The sequence below is a fragment of the Somniosus microcephalus genome, unplaced genomic scaffold (assembly GCF_052327205.1).
Source record: "Somniosus microcephalus isolate GS21.2 unplaced genomic scaffold, FLI_Smic_1.0 unresolved_chr4, whole genome shotgun sequence".
NCBI classification, from domain to species: domain Eukaryota; kingdom Metazoa; phylum Chordata; class Chondrichthyes; order Squaliformes; family Somniosidae; genus Somniosus; species Somniosus microcephalus.
The window spans coordinates 13,285,936-13,308,124 of record NW_028225182.1 but is presented as its reverse complement, the minus strand read 5'-3'; the positions used below and the strand labels follow the sequence as shown (position 1 = coordinate 13,308,124).

Here is a 22,189-nt window from a genome sequence, read left to right as displayed (position 1 = left end):
TTAACCTGCAACCATGTCTCTGTAATGGCAATTACATCATACCCATTTACTTCTATTAGTGCCATTAATTCATCCACCTTTTTGTCAATGCTATGTGAATTAGATAAAGCGCCTTCAACTCTGCCTGTTTAATATTTTTTCTGCACTTTGACCCTCTTTACTATTGGTTTTGTTTCTGCTCCCTACGAGCTTCGCTGACTACTTCTCTAACTTGCACTTTCAACTTTGCTTCTCTCCTTTCTGGGCCAACACTTAGGATGCTAGCTACCTGACAAACTAGTTGAAATGCTTCCCAACAGCACTAACAACCCCCCCACCCACCATGAGGATATTGGTCCTGGATCTGCCGAGGTGTAACCAGTCAAGCTTATACAGGTCCCACCTTCCACAGAATCGGTCCAAATGCCTCAGGAAATTATGTCCCTCCCTCCGACACCATCTCTCCAGCCACGCATTCCTCTGGTCTATTATCCTATTTCTGCTATGCTGAGATTACTATCTTTGATGTCCTGCTTTTTAATTTATTTCCTAGCTCACTATATTCTGCTGGCAAGACCTCGTCCCTCTTTCTAGCTATGTCTTTGGTACCGAGATGGACCACGACCTCTCGCTGTTCACCCTCCCTCTTCAGAATGTCCTGCAGCTGCTCAGTGACATCCTTGACCCTGGCACCATGGAGGCAACATACCATCCTGGGGTCACGTCTGTGGCCACAGAAACGTCTATCTATTCCCCGTAGGATAGAATCCCCTATCACTATTGCTCTCCCACTCTTTATCCTCCCCTCCAGTGCAGCTGAGCCACTCGGACTTGGCTCTGCTGCACTCCCTGAGAAACCATCTTCCCCAGCAGTATCCAAAACAGAAAATCAGTCGGAGAGGGAGATGGACCCAAGGGACTCCCACACTTCCTTCCCAGTTATTTTACACTGTCTGACGGTCACCCATTCACTTTCTGCCTTTGCACTGTTTACCTGTGGTGTGACCACCTCGTTAAATGTGCTATCCACGAAGATCTGTGCCTCGCAAATGCTCTGAATATGATTGTGGTGGGAGACTGGAAGTCCACAGTGTTGACTCCGGAGGTAATCAAAGATTGATGCTGGTCGAATCCAGCTCCTCCACAACCATCATTCACGACCACTACCCTGATCCTACAAAGGGCCTGCCCCAAGTTCAATCGGGCTTAGACAATTTTACCAAGATGACAATATAGAGTCTCTTCCTTTTGTATTAGACATGGACGGGGTTCAGTTCACTGTCCCATCTCCCATTTATATGTCTATGCAGAATGGACAGGGACTGCTTGGTAGTGATTGTCTATAATGGCATGGAGCAGTGATTGATTAAGCCAACAATTGTATCTGGTTGAACCTGAAGAACAGACCCCCTACTCCAGTATCCTGTGCTTGCTCGGTATTCGCGACTAAACAAACAGAGAAGTATGAGCCAGCCACCTCTGATGACCCGGAGGTACAGGCCATCCTTGATTCTGTCCCAGGCGTGTTTACAATGCATAGACATTATTGCAGAAGCATGTCTGAGCCCGTAAACCAATACTCATATCCGGCTGATAGCGTATTGTATATTCGAGCCACCATCGACTCATTGTTAAAGCAGGGTGTTGTTTGCCAAGGCACGTTTATGTTAGCTCCCCAGTTTTGCCGGTTAGGAAACCAGACCACAGTTGGCGACTAACTATTGACTATTAGAAACTCAACTCAGTCACCCCCGCATGTGCCCCAGCAGTGCGGCATACACCCATCCTACTCTCCCAGATTCACAGTGGCAGTAATTAGTACAGAATGAGATTCAGTTGAAAACATCCGAAATTGAAAATTGGCTTATGGGAAAAAGGATATGATTAGCCAATGATGAAGTAAGGAGAAGAGAAAAGACAGATTATGTCCCTTTTCTACTTCCAGTGTTGTGTCCCTTTTTTAAAAAAGTGCCTCTATGAATGTTTCGAAGCTACAAGCTGCGTTTGTTTAACATAAGATTAAGTTTCATTTTAAGACTTAACCTTGGGTTGCGCTTACTTTCGTGAAGTTTCTAAGGTAGTTTGATTTGTATTGCTTGAATGTGAAAACCAAGCTGTGCTTTCGATTGGTCATATTTGTCAGCACTATCCTGAGCAGATCCCACCTTTAATGTCCGTGTGTAATTGAGACACGGACTGCAGAAGTTGGTTATAACAGGTGTTTACTGAATGGAGACAAAACTGGAACTACTATACAAAGTTAATTCACAGGCTTATATACAGGGGTGGTCACTACTGGTACTGCAGTATACAGGGGCTGCAGAATATAGTTCCTTCTTCAAGGTACATACAATACAATTCCTCCCCTTTTAGCGAAACAGTACATACCATTCGATTAATAATTAAATAACATATTTACAATTACAGTTGCTATATACATTAGCTGAAGTTAATCAATTATAAATTCAGTCTTTGAGGAGCCTTCCTGATTATGTCCAGATAACGCCTCTTTGGGGTATCAGGTTCTTCTGGCAAAGTTGATTCGGGATCAATGTCGTTGCTTGGTTTGTCTGCTTCCAATATCACCGATTCTGAGGTAGATGCAATTGGTACTTCGGTTTCATCGCCAGGTGTATAGGATCGTGGTGTAGATTTGATGTTTTCCAGTGACTCTAGAATCTGGTCAGCATGGCGTCTTACAATGCTCTCTCCAACGTCCACGGTATACATTAGAGGTCCTTGCCATGTGCAGATCGTTCCTGGCTGCCATTTCTCTGTGCGGTAGTCCCAGGCCAAAACAAGTTGACCTATTTTGAAACTCCTGGTTGGCCTTTCATTCATATTCTGAAACTGTCTGTTCTCCACATCTCTTCTGATGTTTGTCTTAACCAAATCCAAGTGGCATCTTAGTCTTCGATTGAAGAACATCATGGCTGGAGTTTGGTTGGTAACCGCATGTATCGCATTCCGGTAGGCAAACAAGAAGTTATCCATCTTGTGTTGTAGGGGTATGTCTTCATTACACATTGCATTGATAGCCTTCTTGAATGTTTGAACGAACCTCTCAGCCAATCCATTGGTGGCTGGATGATATGGGGCGGATGTGTAATGCTTAACACCATTGATCTTTGAGAACCTCCGGAACTCTTCAGACACAAACTGTGGTCCATTGTCGGAGCAAATCTGTTCAGGCAGCCCATTTCTGGTGAATATGGTTCGTAAGACTGTGATCGTTTTTTCTGTGGTGGTTGAGGACATTTTTATTACCTCTGGCCACTTTGAATGTGCATCCACCGCAATTAAAAACATCGAGTCCATAAATGGACCAGCAAAATCAATGTGTACCCTTTGCCATGGAGATGAGGGCCACACCCATGGATGTAGAGGGGCTTTTGGCGGGGAGTTTTGGACCTTCTGGCATCCTGTACAGCTCTTGGTCATCTCTTCGATTTCTCTATCAATTCCCGATTCCCACACAAATGCTCTGGCTAAGTTCTTCATTTTTACCCCTCCCAGATGACCCTCATGAAGCTCATTGAGCATTCTATCCTTCAATTTGGGTGGAATTATTGTGCTGGATCCACACATCAAGGTTCCTCGGCACACTGACAGCTGTTCTCTTCTCGGCGAAAATGCTGGCAACAGTGGTTCGCCATGTGCTGGCCATCCCTTCACCATTAAATCATAGACCCTGGAGAGTGTCGGGTCATTTCGTGTTTCCTTTACTATGTTTGCATTCGTTACAGGTAGACATTCGACTATGGTCGAGTGGGATATCTCCACAGGATCCACTGCAGGTTCTTCTTCCACCGTCGGCAACAGTAGGCGCGACAACCCATCAGCATTCCCATGCTGTTTAGTTCCATTGTACTCGATGTCATATTGGTATGACCCTAGGAAAAGGGACCACCTCCGTAGCCGTTGTGCTGTCATTATCGGGACGCCCTTCTTAGGGTTGAAAATGGAGACAAGAAGTTGATGATCAGTTAGTAGAGTAAATTTCTGTCCGTGCAGGTAGTGATTGCACTTCTTCACCCCCCACACCAGGCTGAGGGCCTCTCTGTCAATCTGGGCGTAGTTACGCTCGGCTGCAGTTAACGAGCGTGACGCAAAAGCTATCGGCCTCTCTGAACCATCAAGGGATTTATGTGACAGTACCGCTCCAAAGCCGTAGGGAGACGCATCACACGCCAGTCTTATCGGTAGTGATGGGTTGTAGTGAGCCAATACTTCGCTTGAAGTGATCAGGACTTTACACTTCTGAAAGGCCCGCTTACATTCATCGCTCCATTTCCATGCTACTCCAGTTTGTAGCAGGGCGTTCAGTGGGTGCAGAATTGTGGACAAATTCGGCAAAAACTTATGGTAGTAATTCACCAATCCGAGGAATGACCTCAGTTGCGACACATTTTCAAGCGCTGGAGCCTTAACTACCGCTTCTATTTTGTCAAGGGACTTATGTAACCCCTCTTCATCAATCACGTGACCACAACACGATATTTGTTTCTTAAAAAACTCGCACTTGGAGCGATTGGCTCGTAGCCCATGTTCTCTTAGTCTAGTGAGCACCTGCTCTAGGTTGGCAAGGTTATCACTGTCATTTTCACCTGTCATTTGGATGTCGTCCAAGTAACACTGAGTCCCCGGAATCCCTTGCAGGACTTGTTCCATCGCTCTTTGCCATATAGCCGGAGCTGATGCAACTCCGAATACCATTCGACTATACTGGTAAAGACCTTTGTGAGTGTTTCTCCTGAGATATTTCCTAGAGGATTCTTCAACCTCCATCTGCAAATAAGCTTGCGCTAGGTCAATTTTTGTAAAAGTTTCCCCCCAGATAGTGAGGCGAAAATATCTTCTATCCTCGTAAGAGGATACTGTACTGTGTGAAGGACTGGGTTCACAGTCACCTTGAAGTCCCCACAGATGCGAACCTTTCTTGGCTCCTCAGACTTATTGTTTAACGTTTTCTTCATGACAGGAACGATGGGTGTCGCCCACTCGCTCCAGTCTACCTTAGTTAACATGCCTGCATTCTCCAAATTCTCCAGCTCTGCCTCGACGGCTGGGCGAATTGCATACGGTACCGGTCTTGCTTTGAAAAACTTGGGAATTGCATTCTCTTCTATTTTTATCGACGCGGTTACGCCTTTAAGAGTTCCCAGTTCCTGTTGAAATACCTCTTTCGTGTCAGCCAAGATTTTTGACAATCGTCCAGGTGTGACGTCGTCATCCTTTTGCCAGCCACAGTCAGTGCCTGAATGGAGTGCCAGTTTAAACGTATCTTTCTGATCCATTCACGTCCCAATAACGGTGGTCCACCATCTTGCAGTCTGTACAGATACAATTTCTGTATTTCCTTGCCGTTGTATTCGACAGGCACCCTTATTTTCCCTCTGGGGTATACTTTCTGCCCCGTATATGTCTTCAAGACAATGGATGTGTCTTTCAAGGGTATGTGTGAGAATAGCCGTTCGTAGTCTTGTCGACTCATGATGGCCAGGGCTGATCCTGTATCCAATTCCATTTTGACTTGGGACCCTGCTATCGTGAGGGTGACCCAAATGGTCGGTGAACCTCTTTTGTGATTACGTTGTGTAGTTTGAGACAGCTTAGTCTCTTGTTCCCATATTCACTATCGCTCTTCTGGTCTTTGGAACTACTGTCTGTCATCTTTTGTACTTTCCTGTACTTTTCCTTAGTAGTCTTTTTGTTGTCGTTAGTCTTCTTCCCGGATCTGTAAACTCGTGCAATGTGTCCCATCTTTCCGCATTGCCTGCATGTTTTGTCCTTAGACCAGCAGTCCTTCTGGTCATGGGTTGTTCTGCCGCAGCGATAACATTTTTCAAATCCCCGTGTCATTTCATGGGTGCCGTATTCCTGTGGCTTTTGCTGTATTTCTGCAGCTCCTCTTGCTGCTGCTTCGTACGATACTGCCACGCTGAAAGCCTTATCTAGCGTCAGCTCTTTCTCTGAGGGTAACCTCTTCTGGGTTCCTTCACTCAGGAGTCCACAGACAAATTTGTCCCGTAGGGTATCACAGAATCACAGAAACCCCACAGTGCAGATAGAGGCCATTTCGGCCCATCGAGCCTGCACCGACACATATCCCACCCGATCCCCGTAACCCCTACACCAACACATATCCCACCCTATCCCCGTAACCTGCCAGTCCTGCTCTGAACTGGCAGTGCTTTGATAGCTTGCATAATTCCGTAAGGTAACCAGCATTGCTCTCATCTTTATGCTTATTTCTCTTGTGGAATTTAAATCTTTCTGCTATCAGCAGCGGTGTAGGATTTAGGTGTTCCTGTAGGATATGAACAAGTTCGTTAAAACTCTTCTCCATCGGTTTGACTGGAGTGATCAGGTTCCGCAATAGGCCATACGTTCTTGCATCCATTAAGTTTAGTAGTACCGATGCCTTTTTCTCATCGGCTACTTCATTTGCCTTGCAATATACTTCCACTCTTTCCACATACGTGGTCCAGCCTTCTATTGCATTATCGAAGGCAGTGATATTGCCAGTCTTCGGCATCTTGGAGATCTAAGATGGCGCCTCCCACGCTTTGCCTTCTTCCCCGATTGAACAAAATGGCACCTCCCCACGCTTTGCCTTCTTCCCCGCTGGATTAAGATGGTGCCTCCCGTGCGCTCTGTCTTTTCCGCTGCTGCCAGCGCTGTTGCTGGCGTTTTTATGCCTTGATGGCGACGTCCTATGGTCTTCGCGCACTTCCCCCCGCGCTGCTGCCAACGCTGCTCTCCGCAGTTCCCGTGGCAAACTGCAGCTCCTCGCGGCTTTCTGCGCTTCTAATTTATTTTTCTTTTATTTTAATTACTGTTCCCGTCGTCAGAGCAGACCCTATGGGACACTTCCCTCCCTGTTCTCGGGTCTGTACGCTGCCCGGCTTCGTAGCACCGGCCACGCCCTGTGTGCTCCACCCTCTCTCTCTCTCTCCTCTTCCCGACAATGCTGCTCGGCCCCGTTGAAAAGCCACCCGATCGAGCTCTAGCCCGCCGCAGCCCAGGAAGAATCAGTGTACTACCTGCCACCAGGCCGATTCACTGTAACACCATAGACTGGATAACCAAGCCCAGCTCTCGACAGCCTCTCCTGCAAATCTTCGAATTCGATGAATCAGAGGGCGGTTGCCCACGGTCGAAGCCCGTTTCTTCTGTTTGTTTTTGGGGGGGGGATTTCTTCCTTCTGGCTTCGACCTCTAATAAATTCGCTGCAAGGATGGATCCCCGTGAGGTGGTGCAGAACAGTAGGTAAGTTCGGATCTGTTCGTTGACAAAGTAATGTCCATGTGTAATTGAGACACGGACTGCAGAAGTTGGTTATAACAGGTGTTTACTGAATGGAGACAAAACAGGAACTACTATACAAAGTTACTGCACAGGCTTGTATACAGCGGTGGTCACTACTGGTACTGCAGTATACAGGGGCTGCAGAATATAGTTCCTTCTTCAAGGTACATACACTAAACCACCCACCACAACTGAAACTCTCATCCAGGACTTTTCATCTCCGACTTCAGGACTTCAGGACATCTTGAGTATTGTGTGCAGTTTTGCTCGCCTTATCTGAGGAAAGATGTTCTTGCCATGGAAGGAGTTCAGCGAAGATTCACCAGGCTGATACCTGTGATGGCAGGAATGACGTATGAGGAGAGATTGGGTCAGTTGGGCTTGTACTCACTGGACTTCAGAAGAATGAGAGGGGATGTCATTGAAATTAATAAAATGCTGACAGAACTGGACAGACTAGATGCAGGAAGTGTGGTGTATGTAACCTGTTCCACCTTAAGAGAACTTAAGCCTGGTCCACCTTAAGAAAGGTACTACTTTCTTTGGCTGCTGTATACGTAATACCGGTGGTGACCACACCGGTATATAAGCACAGTGTAATAATATTGTATTCAGTATAGTCCGACCTCCAACCAGTAAAGACCTGTTGAATTTACTCTTGTGGTCTGTGTAGTAATTCTCACTATAACACACAGACTTAACAGTGGCGACGAGTCCAATTCTTACCCTGCTGCAGTAATTTCCACGGTGACTTCATCCACAGACAGGACGTTGAAGAGAGGTTTCCACCCTCGTCACCTATGGGAAGACACGTCGAGCGGCAGGCATCGAGCAACCGGAGTGCAGAAGACATCCTGACCTCGAAGCCTCCATCAGCGACTGTCAGCTTCTTCTACTACCTCGTGGTGGGTAAGCCGGGCAGCGACGCGACAGAAAGTCAACCGCGTTGGCTGTACAGACAGGGCTGGGATGATGGAGGAATAAGGGCAGTGAGGTCGATCGCGACCAGAGATAAGGGCCGGGCCGCTTTCGAGCGAGAGGCGCAGCGCGGGACATCGATCGCGACCAGAGATAAGGGCCGCATTCGGGCTAAAGGCACAGCGTCTGGGGAAACTGAAGGCGCGAGAGCTGTGGTGAAGCAGAGACAGCGTCGGGGGACGGGTGAAGACCGCCAAGCGCGGGAAAACCGCCATTTTGTGGGCGGAGGACGACGGCAAGAGCGGGAAGCCGCCATCTTAGATAACATTAAAAATACGATAAATTGCTACGATGCCTAAACATGGGAACATTAAAGCCTTCGACAGTGATATAGAAGACTGGGCTATGTATGTAGAACGCATACAAAACTATTGTAAGGCAAATAAAATTCCTGAGACAGATAAAGCACTAACATTACTAAACTTAATGGGTGCGAAGACATACGGGCAATTGAAAAACTTGTTATCACCAGATGAACCGGCGGATAAGACGTTCGAACAGATTGTTACTGTCCTAAAAAATCATCTTAGCCCCACGCCGCTGATGCTAGCGGAACGATTTAAATTTTACGATAGAAGACAGCGGCAAAATGAAAGCAATGCTGAATATTTGATGGAATTACGGAAGCTAGCAAAATATTGTCAGTTTGGAACGGGACTGACAGAGGCACTTCGAGATAGATTTGTGTGTGGTTTATTTAAACAGGATACACAAAGGCAACTGCTCGAGGAGAATGAGCTGTCTCTCGAGAAGGCGGTCACTATGGCAGCAGCACATGAGGCCGCAGCGAGAGGCACGGCAGTAATGCAGCTACGGCCACCGGAACTAGGTACAAACAAATTGGGTTTGAGTTCTGTCAAATGTTATCGTTGTGGAAAGACAACGCACGATCAGAACCAGTGTTGGTTTAAAAACCAAGAATGCAGAACATGTGGCAGGTTTCACCACATAGCTAAAGTATGCCGGTCAGGAAAGAAGACCAGCAATAAAAAGTCACCGCAAGGAAAATATGCAAAGGTACACAAGGTGACAAAGAACAGTTTGTCTGAACAGAAGTCAGATTCAGACGCTAGCAGTAATGAACTGGATAGCTTAAGAATACACAACGTTGGTAAAGATACAGACCTCCAGACAATTAGGGTCACTCTTAAGATAGCAGGAGTCCAAGTAAAAATGGAATTGGACACTGGATCGGCATTGACGGTCATGAATAAGAAAGATTACAGAAGGTTATTCCAACATATTCCCTTACAGGATACGGAGATTATATTGAAAATGTACACGGGGCAAAGAGTGTACCCCATCGGAAAAATAAAGGTAGAAGTGGTCCACAAGGGCGAAGGAAGCCAAGTAATGGACTTATATGTGCTACCTGAAGGAGGTCCACCACTACTAGGACGGGAGTGGATTAGGAAAATGAATATGGACTGGCACTCCTTGAAAGCACTAACGGTAGATTCCGGGGAAACAGCTGTCAAACCTAAACGATTGTCCAGAATATTGGATGAGGCTAAAGAGGTGTTCCAGCCGGGACTGGGAACACTGAGAGGAATTACGGCAAACATCAAGATTGATGAACATGCACAAACAAATTTTTTTAAAGCCAGACCGGTACCCTATGCAATACGACCTGCGGTTGAAGCGGAGCTGGAAGCACTAGAACGTTCAGGGGTACTGTCTAAAGTAGATTGGAGTGAGTGGGCTACGCCCATTGTTCCCGTTATGAAACGTCCTGCGAACAATAAGCCAGGAGATCCAGGGAAGGTTCGCATCTGTGGAGATTTCAAGATCACCGTTAATCCGGTGCTTCACACGGTGCAGTATCCGCTTCCACGGATTGAGGATATTTTCGCTTCACTGTCTGGCGGGAAACACTTCACCAAGATAGACCTGGCGCAGGCGTACTTGCAGATGGAGGTTGAAGAAGAGTCACGGCAATACCTCATGATCAACACGCATCGAGGGTTGTACCGGTACAATAGGTTGGTTTTTGGTGTGGCATCGGCTCCAGCAATTTGGCAGAGGGCCATGGAGCAGGTATTACAGGGAATTCCAGGCACACAATGTTACCTGGACGACATTCTGATCACAGGTGATGGTGATGCACAGCATCTCGCTAACTTGGAACTGGTGCTCAACAGAATGAAAGAGTATGGACTTATGGTAAATCGGCAGAAATGTGAGTTCTTCCAGAAGCGGATCTCGTACTGTGGTCATGTCATTGACCGGGAGGGGCTTCATAAGTCTCCTGACAAGATAACGGCAGTTGTAAAGGCTCCTGCTCCGGAGAATGTCTCTCAGTTGAGGTCGTTTCTAGGATTAATAAACTACTACCATAAATTTCTGCCAAATCTATCCACGGTGCTGCATCCGTTGAACGCTCTTTTACAGAAAGGGGTACCATGGGACTGGGGCGAAAACTGTGAGAAGGCATTTCGCAAAAGCAAAGAATTGATCACCTCAGAGGAAGTGTTGGCTCACTTCAACCCGACACTGCCTATTCGGTTGGCTTGTGATGCTTCTCCATATGGTATTGGGGAAGTACTCTCACATAAATTGCCAAATGGCACGGAAAGGCCAGTCGCGTTTGCATCCAGATCATTGACCTCCGCTGAGCGCAACTATGCGCAGATCGATAGGGAGGCCCTTAGCCTTGTATGGGGAGTGAAGAAGTTTAATCATTACCTACAGGGCCAAACATTCACACTTCTGACGGACCATCAACCGTTGGTGTCCATTTTTAACCCTAAGAAGGGTGTTTCGGTGATGACAGCACAGCGTCTCCAGAGATGGTCTCTTTTCTTAGGGGCACATCAATATCAGATAGAATTCAAAGGTACGAAACAGCATGGCAATGCTGATGGCCTGTCGCGCCTGCCACTACCTGAAGATGAAGACACGATGGAAGTTGACCCAGTTGAGTTATTTCATTCGACCATTATCGAGTGTTTACCTGCCACCAACGCAAGTATTGAAAGAGAAACCAGGAACGACCCGACACTGTCCAGAGTCTACGAGGTGACAGTGAAAGGATGGCCAACACGGGGTGATCCTCTGTTACCGGCATTCTCGGCAAGGCAAGACCAGCTGTTCGTCTGCCATGGTGCTTTGATGTACGGGACAAGAGTGATTGTTCCTCCCAAGTTAAGGGAAAGAGTTTTAAAAGAACTACATGAAGGTCATCTGGGGGGAGTTAAAATGAAAAGTCTTGCTAGGGCTTATGTATGGTGGCCGGGTATTGACCAACAGATTGAGGAGTTAACGAAAAGCTGCGCTGGGTGTCAAAAAGTGCAAAATGCACCTCCGATAGCACCGCTACACCCATGGGAATGGCCTTCAGCCCCATGACAACGCGTACACATTGACTTTGCTGGTCCATTCATGGACTCCATGTTCCTAATCGCGGTGGATGCACATTCCAAATGGCCAGAAGTCATCAAGATGAATACCACTACTTCAGAAAAGACAATTGCGCTGTTAAGAACAATATTCGCAAGGAACGGATTGCCAGAAGAGATCTGTTCGGACAACGGACCACAGTTTGTATCGGAAGAATTCCAACAATTCTTAAAGAAGAATGGAGTTAAACATTATACCTCTGCCCCATATCATCCGGCGACAAACGGGTTGGCTGAAAGATTTGTCCAGACATTCAAAAAGGCTATTAAGGCCATGAATGATGATCAGATTCCGCTGCAACACAAGGTCAATAAGTTCCTGATGTCATATAGAAACGCCGATCATGCCATGACTAACCAAAGTCCTGCTATGATGTTATATAACAGGAGGTTGCGGTCCAAGTTGGACTTGTTAAAACCAAATGTGTGGAGGGAAGTGGAAAACAAACAGTTTCGGCATATTAACAGCAAGACCACTCAAACTTTCGATGTAGGACAACCAGTGATGGCAAGGGGCTATGGAAATGACAAATGGCAGTCCGGAACAACCCGGGCCAGACAAGGACCTCTGATGTACACCGTAGATATTGGTCATAATGTGATAAGGCGTCATGCGGATCAACTGGTAGAGTCGAGAGCAAGGGTCGAACCCATGGTTGTGACAGAGACAGCTGTGGAAGACGTTCATGAACCTGAAGCATCTACCTCGGCCGAGAATGTATTTGATGATGATGACACCCAATACATTGGCAACCAACTAGAGGAGGCACCTCAACAACAAGAATCAGAGACCACTGAAAGGCGTTATCCAAGCCGAATCAGAAAGCCTCCTGAGAGACTGAACCTTTGAACTGTTATACCTGAAGTTATATATGTATATATGTTATGTTTATTTGGGGATATGACTGTTAAGCTAAAAAGGGAGGATTGTGGTGTATGTAACCTGTTCCACCTTAAAAGAACTTAAGCCTGGTCCACCTTAAGAAAGGTACTACTTTCTTTGGCTGCTGTATACGTAATACCGGTGGTGACCACACCGGTATATAAGCACAGTGTAATAATATTGTATTCAGTATAATCCGACCTCCAACCAGTAAAGACCTGTTGAATTTACTCTTGTGGTCTGTGTAGTAATTCTCACTATAACACACAGACTTAAAAGGAAGGATGTCCCCGATGGTCGGGGAGTCCAGAACCATAGGTCACAATCTAAGGATAAGGGGTAGGCCCTTCAGGACAGAAATGAAGAGCAATTTCTTCACCCAGAGAGTGGTGAACCTGTGGAATTCTCCACCACAGAAGGCAGTTGAGGCCAATTCATTAAATATATTCAAGAATGAGTTGGATATATTTCTACAGGCTAAAGGGATCAAGGGGCATGGGGAGAAAGCAGGGACCGGGTACTGAAATTGGATGATCAGCCATGATCACAATGAATGGCGGAGCATGCTAAGGGGCTGAATGGGTTACTCCTTCTCCTATCTTCTATATTTCCATGTTTCTATGTTTCCAATATTATTGCAGTCGAATCTCTGCCACCCATCTCTGCACCAAGCAAGACACACTCCCGGCCACCTCAGAGTTTGCTATACTTTAATCACTTCTGGGATGCCAACATCTCAAATTTAAAATTTATATTATTGTATTTAGCTCCATCAGTGCCATCGTTCCTCCCTAGCTCTATTGACTAATCGAGTATTGCAACACACCCCAGAAATCTCCCAGCGTGTAACTCCCATCTCTTGTCCATTTCCTTTCCCGTCAGCTGTCTGGGATTCAGGTATGACATTCATTCATTAACAACAACAACCGCAGCAACAACTTGGATTTAAGTATTGCCTTTAACGTAGCAAGACGTCACAATGGGGCGTCAAAGGAGCGTAATCGCACAAAATTTGACACCCAGTCATACAGCGAGGTATTAGGACACATGGCAAAATCTTGTTCTAAAGTTAGATTTTTAGGAGCATTTTAATGAGAGAGTGGTAGCGAGGCAGTGTTTTAGGGAGTAAATTGCTGAATTCAGGGCTTAACTGCACCCTCGCCACCTCGCGCTGATCCTTTAATACATTGCTTCATAACCCCACTTTTGACTAAGCTTTTGGTCAGTTCTCTTATTATCTCCAACTTTGATTTGAAGTCTGTTCCCTTCTTGTCTGGGTGAAGCAGCAAGAGAGTGTTTTCTACATTACATGCACTTCCTAAAATAAGGTCTTGGTGCTGATGCAATGTTGATTCCTAGAATTAATATCCTCTCGTGGTCCTGGCACGGATTAGTCAGTCCCACAATGCAATGATTAATATTATATGGTAGAGGTAAATCAGTGCTTGTCAGTGAGATGGAGAGGCAAGTGGAAAGCGTACTACGAGGAACAACAGGTAACTCAGTGAGGTTCAGTGTGAAAGATGGGAGGTAAAACGGGTACTTCGCTCAACAGGCGACTCAAAGCAGGTCAGTGAGATGGGAGTAGTGTTATGAATAGTACTGAATCAAAAGGCGAGTCAATGCAGGTCACTGAGATGGAACGGTAGTGGAGCTCAGTATATGAATCAATGGTGGTCAGTGATGTTGGAGTGCATTAATAGGCTCAGTAGGTGACTTAGTGCTGGTCAGTGAGATGGAGGGGTAGTCAAAGGTGTAGTACTGAGCTGAATAGGCAAATCAGGGTCCATAGGCGATTCTATGTTTATTAGTGAGATGGAGAGGAAGTGGAAGATTTGGTGCGAATAGGTTCAATAGGTGAATATGCAGATCATTGAGGTTAACACACGGGCAAGGCAATAGCGTAAGGCGCGCCACTGCTTGTCAGAATGCTGAAGGTATATTGAATTGATGTGTACTGTACTGTATATCCGGCTGCTCCATGAAGGGGTCAAGTTGTCGTCATATATTTGGTGAACTAATTGATGCACCACAGGCCAAAGAGAAAATTGCAGAAGCAGAATGACAAAAGGTGACTGTTGGTCTTTCAGGGTAAGAAGTGGACAAAACAAATGGCAATAAGTGTCACATTTTCAGCTCGACAATATTACCAGGTCGGAAGTAGCTAAAGGTGTGAGTGGCACACTTTTTGAGATAATCTCCGTCCAATATCACTAAAGCCCTAAAATGTGGTAGAGCTATGGTGGAGTACAAACACTTGATCTGCTGGTCGCCAATCTCTCTCCCTATTAATTAATCAAAAATATATAAGTTGATATGAAATCAACAACACACAATCTCTATGATTTCTGCATTTAAATGCGGCCAGTGCATGTTACAATATTGCCTCCATTACAACAGTGAATTTCTCTTTACTTCTTTCTGGCCATCTTTTTTCTTTCTTTCTTACTTTCTTTCTGCACAACATACATATTATGACGGGTGTCGTCAACTGGAATAGATGTGAACCGCGATGAATGTATTTTATGAAAGAGGGGGCCCAGAATAAATGTTCAGATTATGGTTGATAAGGTCTTAAAACAGAAGGAGAATGCTGCGGATGCTGGAAATCTAAAATAAAGTTAGAACATGCTGAAAACAGACAACAGGTCAGGCAGCATCTGTGGAAACTGCATGCAGGGATTGGGGTGTGTGTTGCACACTGGGATTAACATTACATTTAACTACATAAGCTTTCTCTGTTTAGTTTTATGCTAATGTTCCTTGTTATGTTTGACACTCGAAAATGGAGCAGCTTTGTTATTTATAATATGTGATGATACTGGGGCATCCCAGTGAGTCCTTATAAGTTTATAAAGAAAAAGAACCAGTGGAAATTTGTGTGGGGATTATGAGACTCGTATGAATGTGTAGCATGTATCCTGGTCTGCAGAGCATTGTCTGATTGGGAATTTCGCTGTTCTTGTTAAAAGTCTTGTTGCGAAAGTTGTTGACTTCATCTGTTTGTTCAGTTACTGCAATTAAACCCAGTCACCAAGGGAGCCGATTTTCCGACCGGATGGGTTTACACTCCAATAAATAAGGGGACTCTTCTCATTGTGTCAATCAGAGAATTGCTCCCAGCATCAACACCAGCCAAAGAATCACCGATTCTACCCAAAAGTGACAAAATGTCTCTTGGTTTCCTAACCAAGCTCAAGATTCTATGGGTGATTAATGATATACAAATGAATTATTATCCCATCCTGGCTGCAGTCGGTGTCCCAGGTAAGTTACTACCTGGGTCAGGTACTTCAGGAACTGGAGAATAAAATAATGTGACATCGTATTCCCTCTGAGCAACTCTTTGTTTTATTACTTTCCCTGAATGATTCTTTCTTTCTTTCTTCCTTCGTTCCTTTCCTTCAGTTTTTATTTGTGTCTTTCATTCTTCCTTCTATTGTTACTTTCTTTCTTTCTTTCTTTCTTTCTTATGTCTTTCTTTCTTGCTTTCTTCCCTTCTTTCTAACTTTCTATCCTTCTTTCTTTATTACTTTCTTTCTTTTTTTATATCATATTTTGTTCCTACTTTCTTCCTTTCTTCCCTTCTCTCTTAATCTTTCATCATTACTTTCTTTCTTTCTAGTCTTTCATTGTTTCTTTCGTTGATTTTTCTTTCTCTTTTCCTTCTTTCAATTCTTTCTTTCTATCTATCTTTCTTCCTGCCTTTCAGTGTTTCTTCATGAATTACTTTCTTTCTTTCCTACGTTCGTTCCAGCATTCGCTCCTTCTTTCTTTCTTTCGTTCAGTCCTTCTCTCACTCTTTCTTTCTAACTGCATTACTTTCCGTCAATCTTTCTTTCTTTGTTTACAGCTGTCATAACTGCGTTTTGTCTTACTTTCTGTCACACTTTCTTTCTTATTGATTGATTTCCAACTTCCTTTCCATTGTGTGTTTCATGATGTCCCATAATGTTTGCTGTGAAAGATGATAAAGATATGAGAGCAGTATCTTTCTTCTTTCTTCCTTTCATCCATATTTTCCACCTTCCTTACTTACTCCATCTCTCTTTCTTTCTCTCTTTCTCTCTTTATCTCTCTCTTTATTTCTTCAGTATGTATTTTTTCTGCCTCTACGTCTTGCTTTCACTCTTTCCTTCTTTCTTTATTAATTGACTTCATTCCTTCTTTTTTAATTCTTTCATTGTGTTTCTCTATTTCTTTCTCTCTTTCTTCATTTCTTTCTAGTTTTATATCTCCTTTATTTCTAACAATCTCTGCTCATTTTCTCTCTTTATTTGTTCAGCATTAGCTTTGTTTCTTTCTTGATGAAGATGATAAAGGTATGAGAGTGATATCATTCATGTTTCTTCCTTTCTTCCATATTTCCACCTTCCGTCCATCCTTCCTCCATTCTTTCCTTATTTACATTTCAATCTTTCTTTACTACTGGCTGTTTTTCTTTCTTTCCTTCTCCCTTTCTTTCTTTCATTCTTTCCTTCTTTCTTGCTGTCTTTCTTTCTTACTTTCTTTATTCTCTCTTTCTCCCTTTCTCTCTTTCTTTCAGTATTTCTCCCTGTCTTTCGTTCGTTCCTTCTTTATTCTCTCTTTATTTGATCAAAACGTATTTTCTTTCTTTCTGTCTTTGTCTCTTGCTTCCTCTCCTTTCTTTATTATTTGATTCCATTATTTCTGTTTTCTTTCTTTCATTATATTTGTCTCATTCTTTCTATCTTTCTCACTTTCTTTCTTCCTTTCTTAACTAGCTTTCCTTCTTTCTCTCCATTATTTCTAACAATCTCCCCTCATTTCCTCACTCTTAATTTCTTCAGTACTATCTTTCTTTCTATCGTTCGTTCTAGCTTTCTATCACTCTTTCCTTGAATTTTTTTCCATCTCTCTTTCTCTCCCTCTCTATCTCTACCTCTCTCTCTCTCTCTCTCTCTCGTTCACTGTTCTTGGTTTGCCACTTTCTTTCATGAGTTTCATTTTGTCCCAAGTTCCAGATGTAGTTGTGAAAGACGCTATAGCAATGGCAGCGCTTCATTTCTTTCTTTATTTTCTAACTTTCCTTCTTCCATTCTTTATATTTTCTTCCTTTCTTTCTTTCACTGTTCTTTCTTTCTACCGTTTTTATTTTTTAATTATTTCCATCCTTTCTTCCTTCCTTCCTTCTGCCTAGCCTTCCTTTCTTTCTTCCTTTCTTCCTTTCCTCCCCTCTCTCTTTCTTTCTTAATCTTTTATTTCCTTTTTCTTTCTTTCCTTCTTTCTTTGTTTCTCTCTTTCTTTTTTATTTTTTATTTAAATAATTCTTCCTTTCCAACTTTCTTTCTATCTTTCTCTCTTTCTCACTTTCTTTCTTCATTTCGTTCTGGCTTTCTTTCTTTCTCTCCTTTAATTCTAAAAACCTCCATTCATTTTCTCTCTCTTTATTTCTTCAGCATTTGCTTTCGTGCTTTCTTTCTTGATGAAGATAATTAAGTTATGTGAGAAACATATTTGGTCCTTCCTCTCTTCCACATTTTCCACCTTCAGTCCTTCCTTCCTCTATTCTTTTTTCTTTGTTTCTTTTTTTACTTTCTGACTTTTTTTATTCTTACTTTCTTTCTTTTATTCTTCCTCTTTCTCTCTTTCTCTCTTTCTTTCTGTCAGTACTTCTCACTGGCTTTCTTTCTTTAGTTCTTTCTTTCCTTCTTTTCTGTCTCAATCTTCATTACTTATTTTCTTTCTTTCTGCCTTTCTCTCTTGCGTTCACTCTTTCCTTCTAGCTTTCTTTATTACTTGATTTCATTCTTTCTTTTATCTTTCATTCATTGTGTTTGTCTCTTTGTTTCTTTCTTGTTTCTTCATTTATTTCTAGCTTTCTTTCTCTACATTAATTCTAACAACCTCCCCTCATTTCTTCTCTCTTTATTTCTTCAGTGCTATCTTTGTTTCTTTCTTTCGTTCTAGCTTTCTCTCCCTCTTTTTTTGTAACTTTCTTCCTCTCTCTCTCTCACTCGCTCTCTTTCGCTCTCTTTTACTGGATTCCAATTTTATTTCTTTCATGTGTTTCATATTATCCCAAGTTCCAAATGTTGTTGTGAAAGACGCTATTGCAATGGGAATGCTTCATTTCTTAATTTTTCCTCTATCTTTCCTTCTTCAATTCTTTATTTTTTTCTTCCTTGCTTTCTTTTTCTGTCCTCTCTTTCTACCTTATTTCTTTCTTTCTTAATTATTTCCATCCTTTCCTCCATCCTTCCCCCTATCCTTCCTTTCGTTCTTCCTTTCTTTTTGCTTTCTTTCTTTCTACTTCCTTTCTTGTAAAGAAATGCGTCCTGACATCAGCCTTGAATGGCCTCGCTCTAATTGTAAGGTGATTCCCATGCCTCCAGATCTACCCAACCAGCGGTAACAGATTACGGCTATCTACCTTATCAAATCCTTTAATTAACTTAAACACGTCAGACGGATCACCCTTAATATTATATACTAAAGGGAATACGAGAATAGTCTGTGTAATTTGATCTCATTGCTTCAGTTAATTGAACATTAATGACTGGTTGAAAGCCCTATCGCCAGGATGCCCAATCACAGGTAAAATAATTAGATTCCCTCTCCGGAAGCAAAGACAAACAGCACATTGTTGGCACACTTCAGGTTATTGTGAATAAAGTTAATGCCCCTATGATATGACCAAATCCAAAATTTCATTGAAATAGCGCACAACTACTGTTGTTGGATGGTGTCTAGTGAATTAAATGCATATTTTATTTTTGCTCACAGTTAACGTGGTGACGATTAAGATCCTGTCTCGGGGAAAATGCGGTCTCTCCAAATGTGTCACTCGCTACTTGGTGGCCATGGCAAAGGCAGATCTAATGGTCGTTATCTTGGATCTGATACTAAGGCAGATTCCTATTGTTTATCGGGAAAACTTTTCTTTTTTGAGCTATATTAGAGTCTGTAATATCCACGCCGTCCTGCTTTATGCCTCCACAGACTGTTCTGTCTGGTTCACAGTCACTTTCACTTTTGATCGATTTGTGGCCATTTGTTGTCAGAAGATGAAATCGAAATACTGCACTGAGAAAACGGCGGTTATTGTTTTAGGAACAGTGACTGTGATTAGCTGTTTGAAGAACATTTTCTGGTATTTTCTATATTCAAATCAATATTGGCTTTCTAACACTCCCTGGTTTTGCAACGTGACGTTCGCTGTAGCCCATTCGCTGGTCTGGGCCTTCGTTGAATTAATAAACTACATTTTAACGCCATTTATTCCATTTCTTTTGATTCTACTGTTCAATGCATTGACAGTCAGACACATTTTAGTGGCCAGCAGAGTCCGCAGGAGACTCTGGGGTCAGAGCAATGGCGACAGTTCCAGTGACCCAGAGATGGAGAGCCGAAGGAAATCCATGATTGTACTGTTTGTTGTATCAGGGAATTTCATACTGTTATGGGTGGTGTTCATGGTCTGTTCTATATTGAAACGATTGGATTATTTGGGATATCCTGTCCCTTTGCCCACATTTGTACCTGAAATCGGCTTCATGCTCCAGCTCCTGAGTTGCTGCACAAACACTTTTATTTATGCAGTGACCCAGAGGAAATTCAGAGAGGAGTTGAGAAACAGGGTGAAGCAGCCCCTCGCAAAGATGGTCAAATTAATGAGATGAGAAGATCAAACACATTCTAACATTATCTTCTATATTTGTATCATATACTGTAGATTTCACTGTTGGGCTCGTTTAACGCATTATATATGAAATATATTTTACATTCTGGAACAATGTTAAAAGTAAGTGAACGTCATATTTCGGGGCCTTGTAGATATTTTTTGCAAGTACAGGACCCAGACAGGATGTATCTACAGCTGCTTTAGTCAATCCCATGCTGAGATCGCAGTCCAACGTTGTTAGGGGAATGAGTACTTGTCGTGATTTTTGTCCCAAAAATAGTCAAATCGCGTGAAATGTCCCAACAATCAAACGGTGTGCAGTTCCTCAGGGTTAAAAAGATAGTCATCAGAAAATAATTAAGTCAGTAGGTTGATTGCGACGTATATTAATCTCTGCCTCGTCACTGGAACAGAGAGTGAGAAGGAATCAATGTATCAATATTAAATTCCAGTCAGCCCGGGCCTTCGTTTCAGTCTGTTCTTGGTTTTTGTAAGTTTTCGGGCAGAAGTTGATCTGATTAAACTGAACATATTATATCACAATCAATGCTATATATGTTTCACCTTGTGTTGAATAAAGCAGATAGTGAATTGAAATAAAATACATTTTTCCCAGTGACAACTTAGTCCACCTCTAGGTAGACTTGATGAAAAATAGAGATATGTACAGTTTAATAGTGAATAACATTGCTCAACACCTGGGTACATGTGCAGCACATTCCATGGTTCTGTACTGCACATGACATGGTCCCAGTAGAGCACATGCACGGGTGTCGTTACAGCACATTCCCTGGACCCATTACAGCACACTGCCCATTACACAAATCTCGGTCCAGTACGGCACATTCCCCGGTCTCAGTACAGCACATTTCCCGGTCCCAGTACAGCACAATCCCCTCTCCAGGTACAGCCCCATCCCCGGTAACTTAATGCGCACTCCCCGGTCATGGAACTGCATAATTTCCAGTACCAGTATAACAAAATCACCGGATCCAGTACAGCACAATCCCCGGTCCCAATACAGCACAGTCCCTGGATGCAGTATAGCACAATACCCGGCCCAGTTACAGCACAATCTCCATTCACTTAAAGCACAATTCCTGGTACAATTATTGGAAAATCGCGGATGCCTGTACAGCACAATCCCGGTTTCAGGACAGCAAAATTCCTGGTCCCAGTACAGCACAATCCCCGGTCACAGTACAGCGCAATCCCAGGTACCTGTACAGCACAATCCCGGTCCCAGTACAGCACAATCCCCACTCCCAGTGTAGTCCAATCCCCAGTCACAGTAAAGCACAATCCCGGTCCCAGTACAGCACAATCCCCGGTCCCAGTACAGCACAATCTCCGGTCCGAGCACTGCATAATCCCTGGTCCCAATACAGCACAATCCTGTTCCCAGTACAGCATAATTCCCGGTCCCAGTACAGCACAATCCCCGGTCCGAGCACTGAATAATCCCCGGTCCCAGTACAGCACAATCCCCGGTACCTGTAAAGCGCAATCATTGGTCCCAGTACAGCACAATCCCCGGTACCTGTACAGCACAATCCCTGGTCCCAATACAGCACAATCGCCAGTCCCAGTACAGCACCATTGCCGGTCCCAGTACAGCACAATCCCCGGTCCCAGTACAGCACAATCCCCGGTCCCTTTATAGTACAGTCTCCGGTCCCAGTACTGCACAATCCACGGTCCCAGTACAGCGCAGTCCTTAGTCCCATTACTGCACAATCCCCGGTCCAAATACAGAAAAATCCCCGGTCCAGTATAGTACATAGAAACACAGAAACAAAGACGATAGGAGCAGGAGTAGGCCATTCGGCCCCTTGAGACTGCTCCACCATTGAATGCGATTATGGCTGATCATCCAAATTCAGTACCCTGTCCCTGCTTTCTCCCCATATCCCTTGATCCCTTTAGCCTTAAGAAATATATCCAACTCCTTCTTGAATATATTTAATGAATTGGCCTCTGCTGCCTTCTGTGGTA

General features: G+C 43.8%; 1 protein-coding gene across 1 annotated transcript; it reads left to right on the top strand.

Annotated features, from left to right (window-relative positions):
- The first annotated feature begins 15,667 nt into the window (after positions 1-15,667).
- On the top strand, positions 15,668-20,816 carry LOC147089680 (putative G protein-coupled receptor 139). The gene is made up of 2 exons (XM_085977095.1): positions 15,668-15,816; positions 19,297-20,816. Exons 1-2 carry the CDS (start codon positions 15,720-15,722, stop codon positions 20,190-20,192), a joined length of 993 nt encoding a protein of 330 aa, XP_085833221.1. The 5' UTR covers positions 15,668-15,719; the 3' UTR covers positions 20,193-20,816.
- The last annotated feature ends 1,373 nt before the right edge of the window (positions 20,817-22,189 follow it).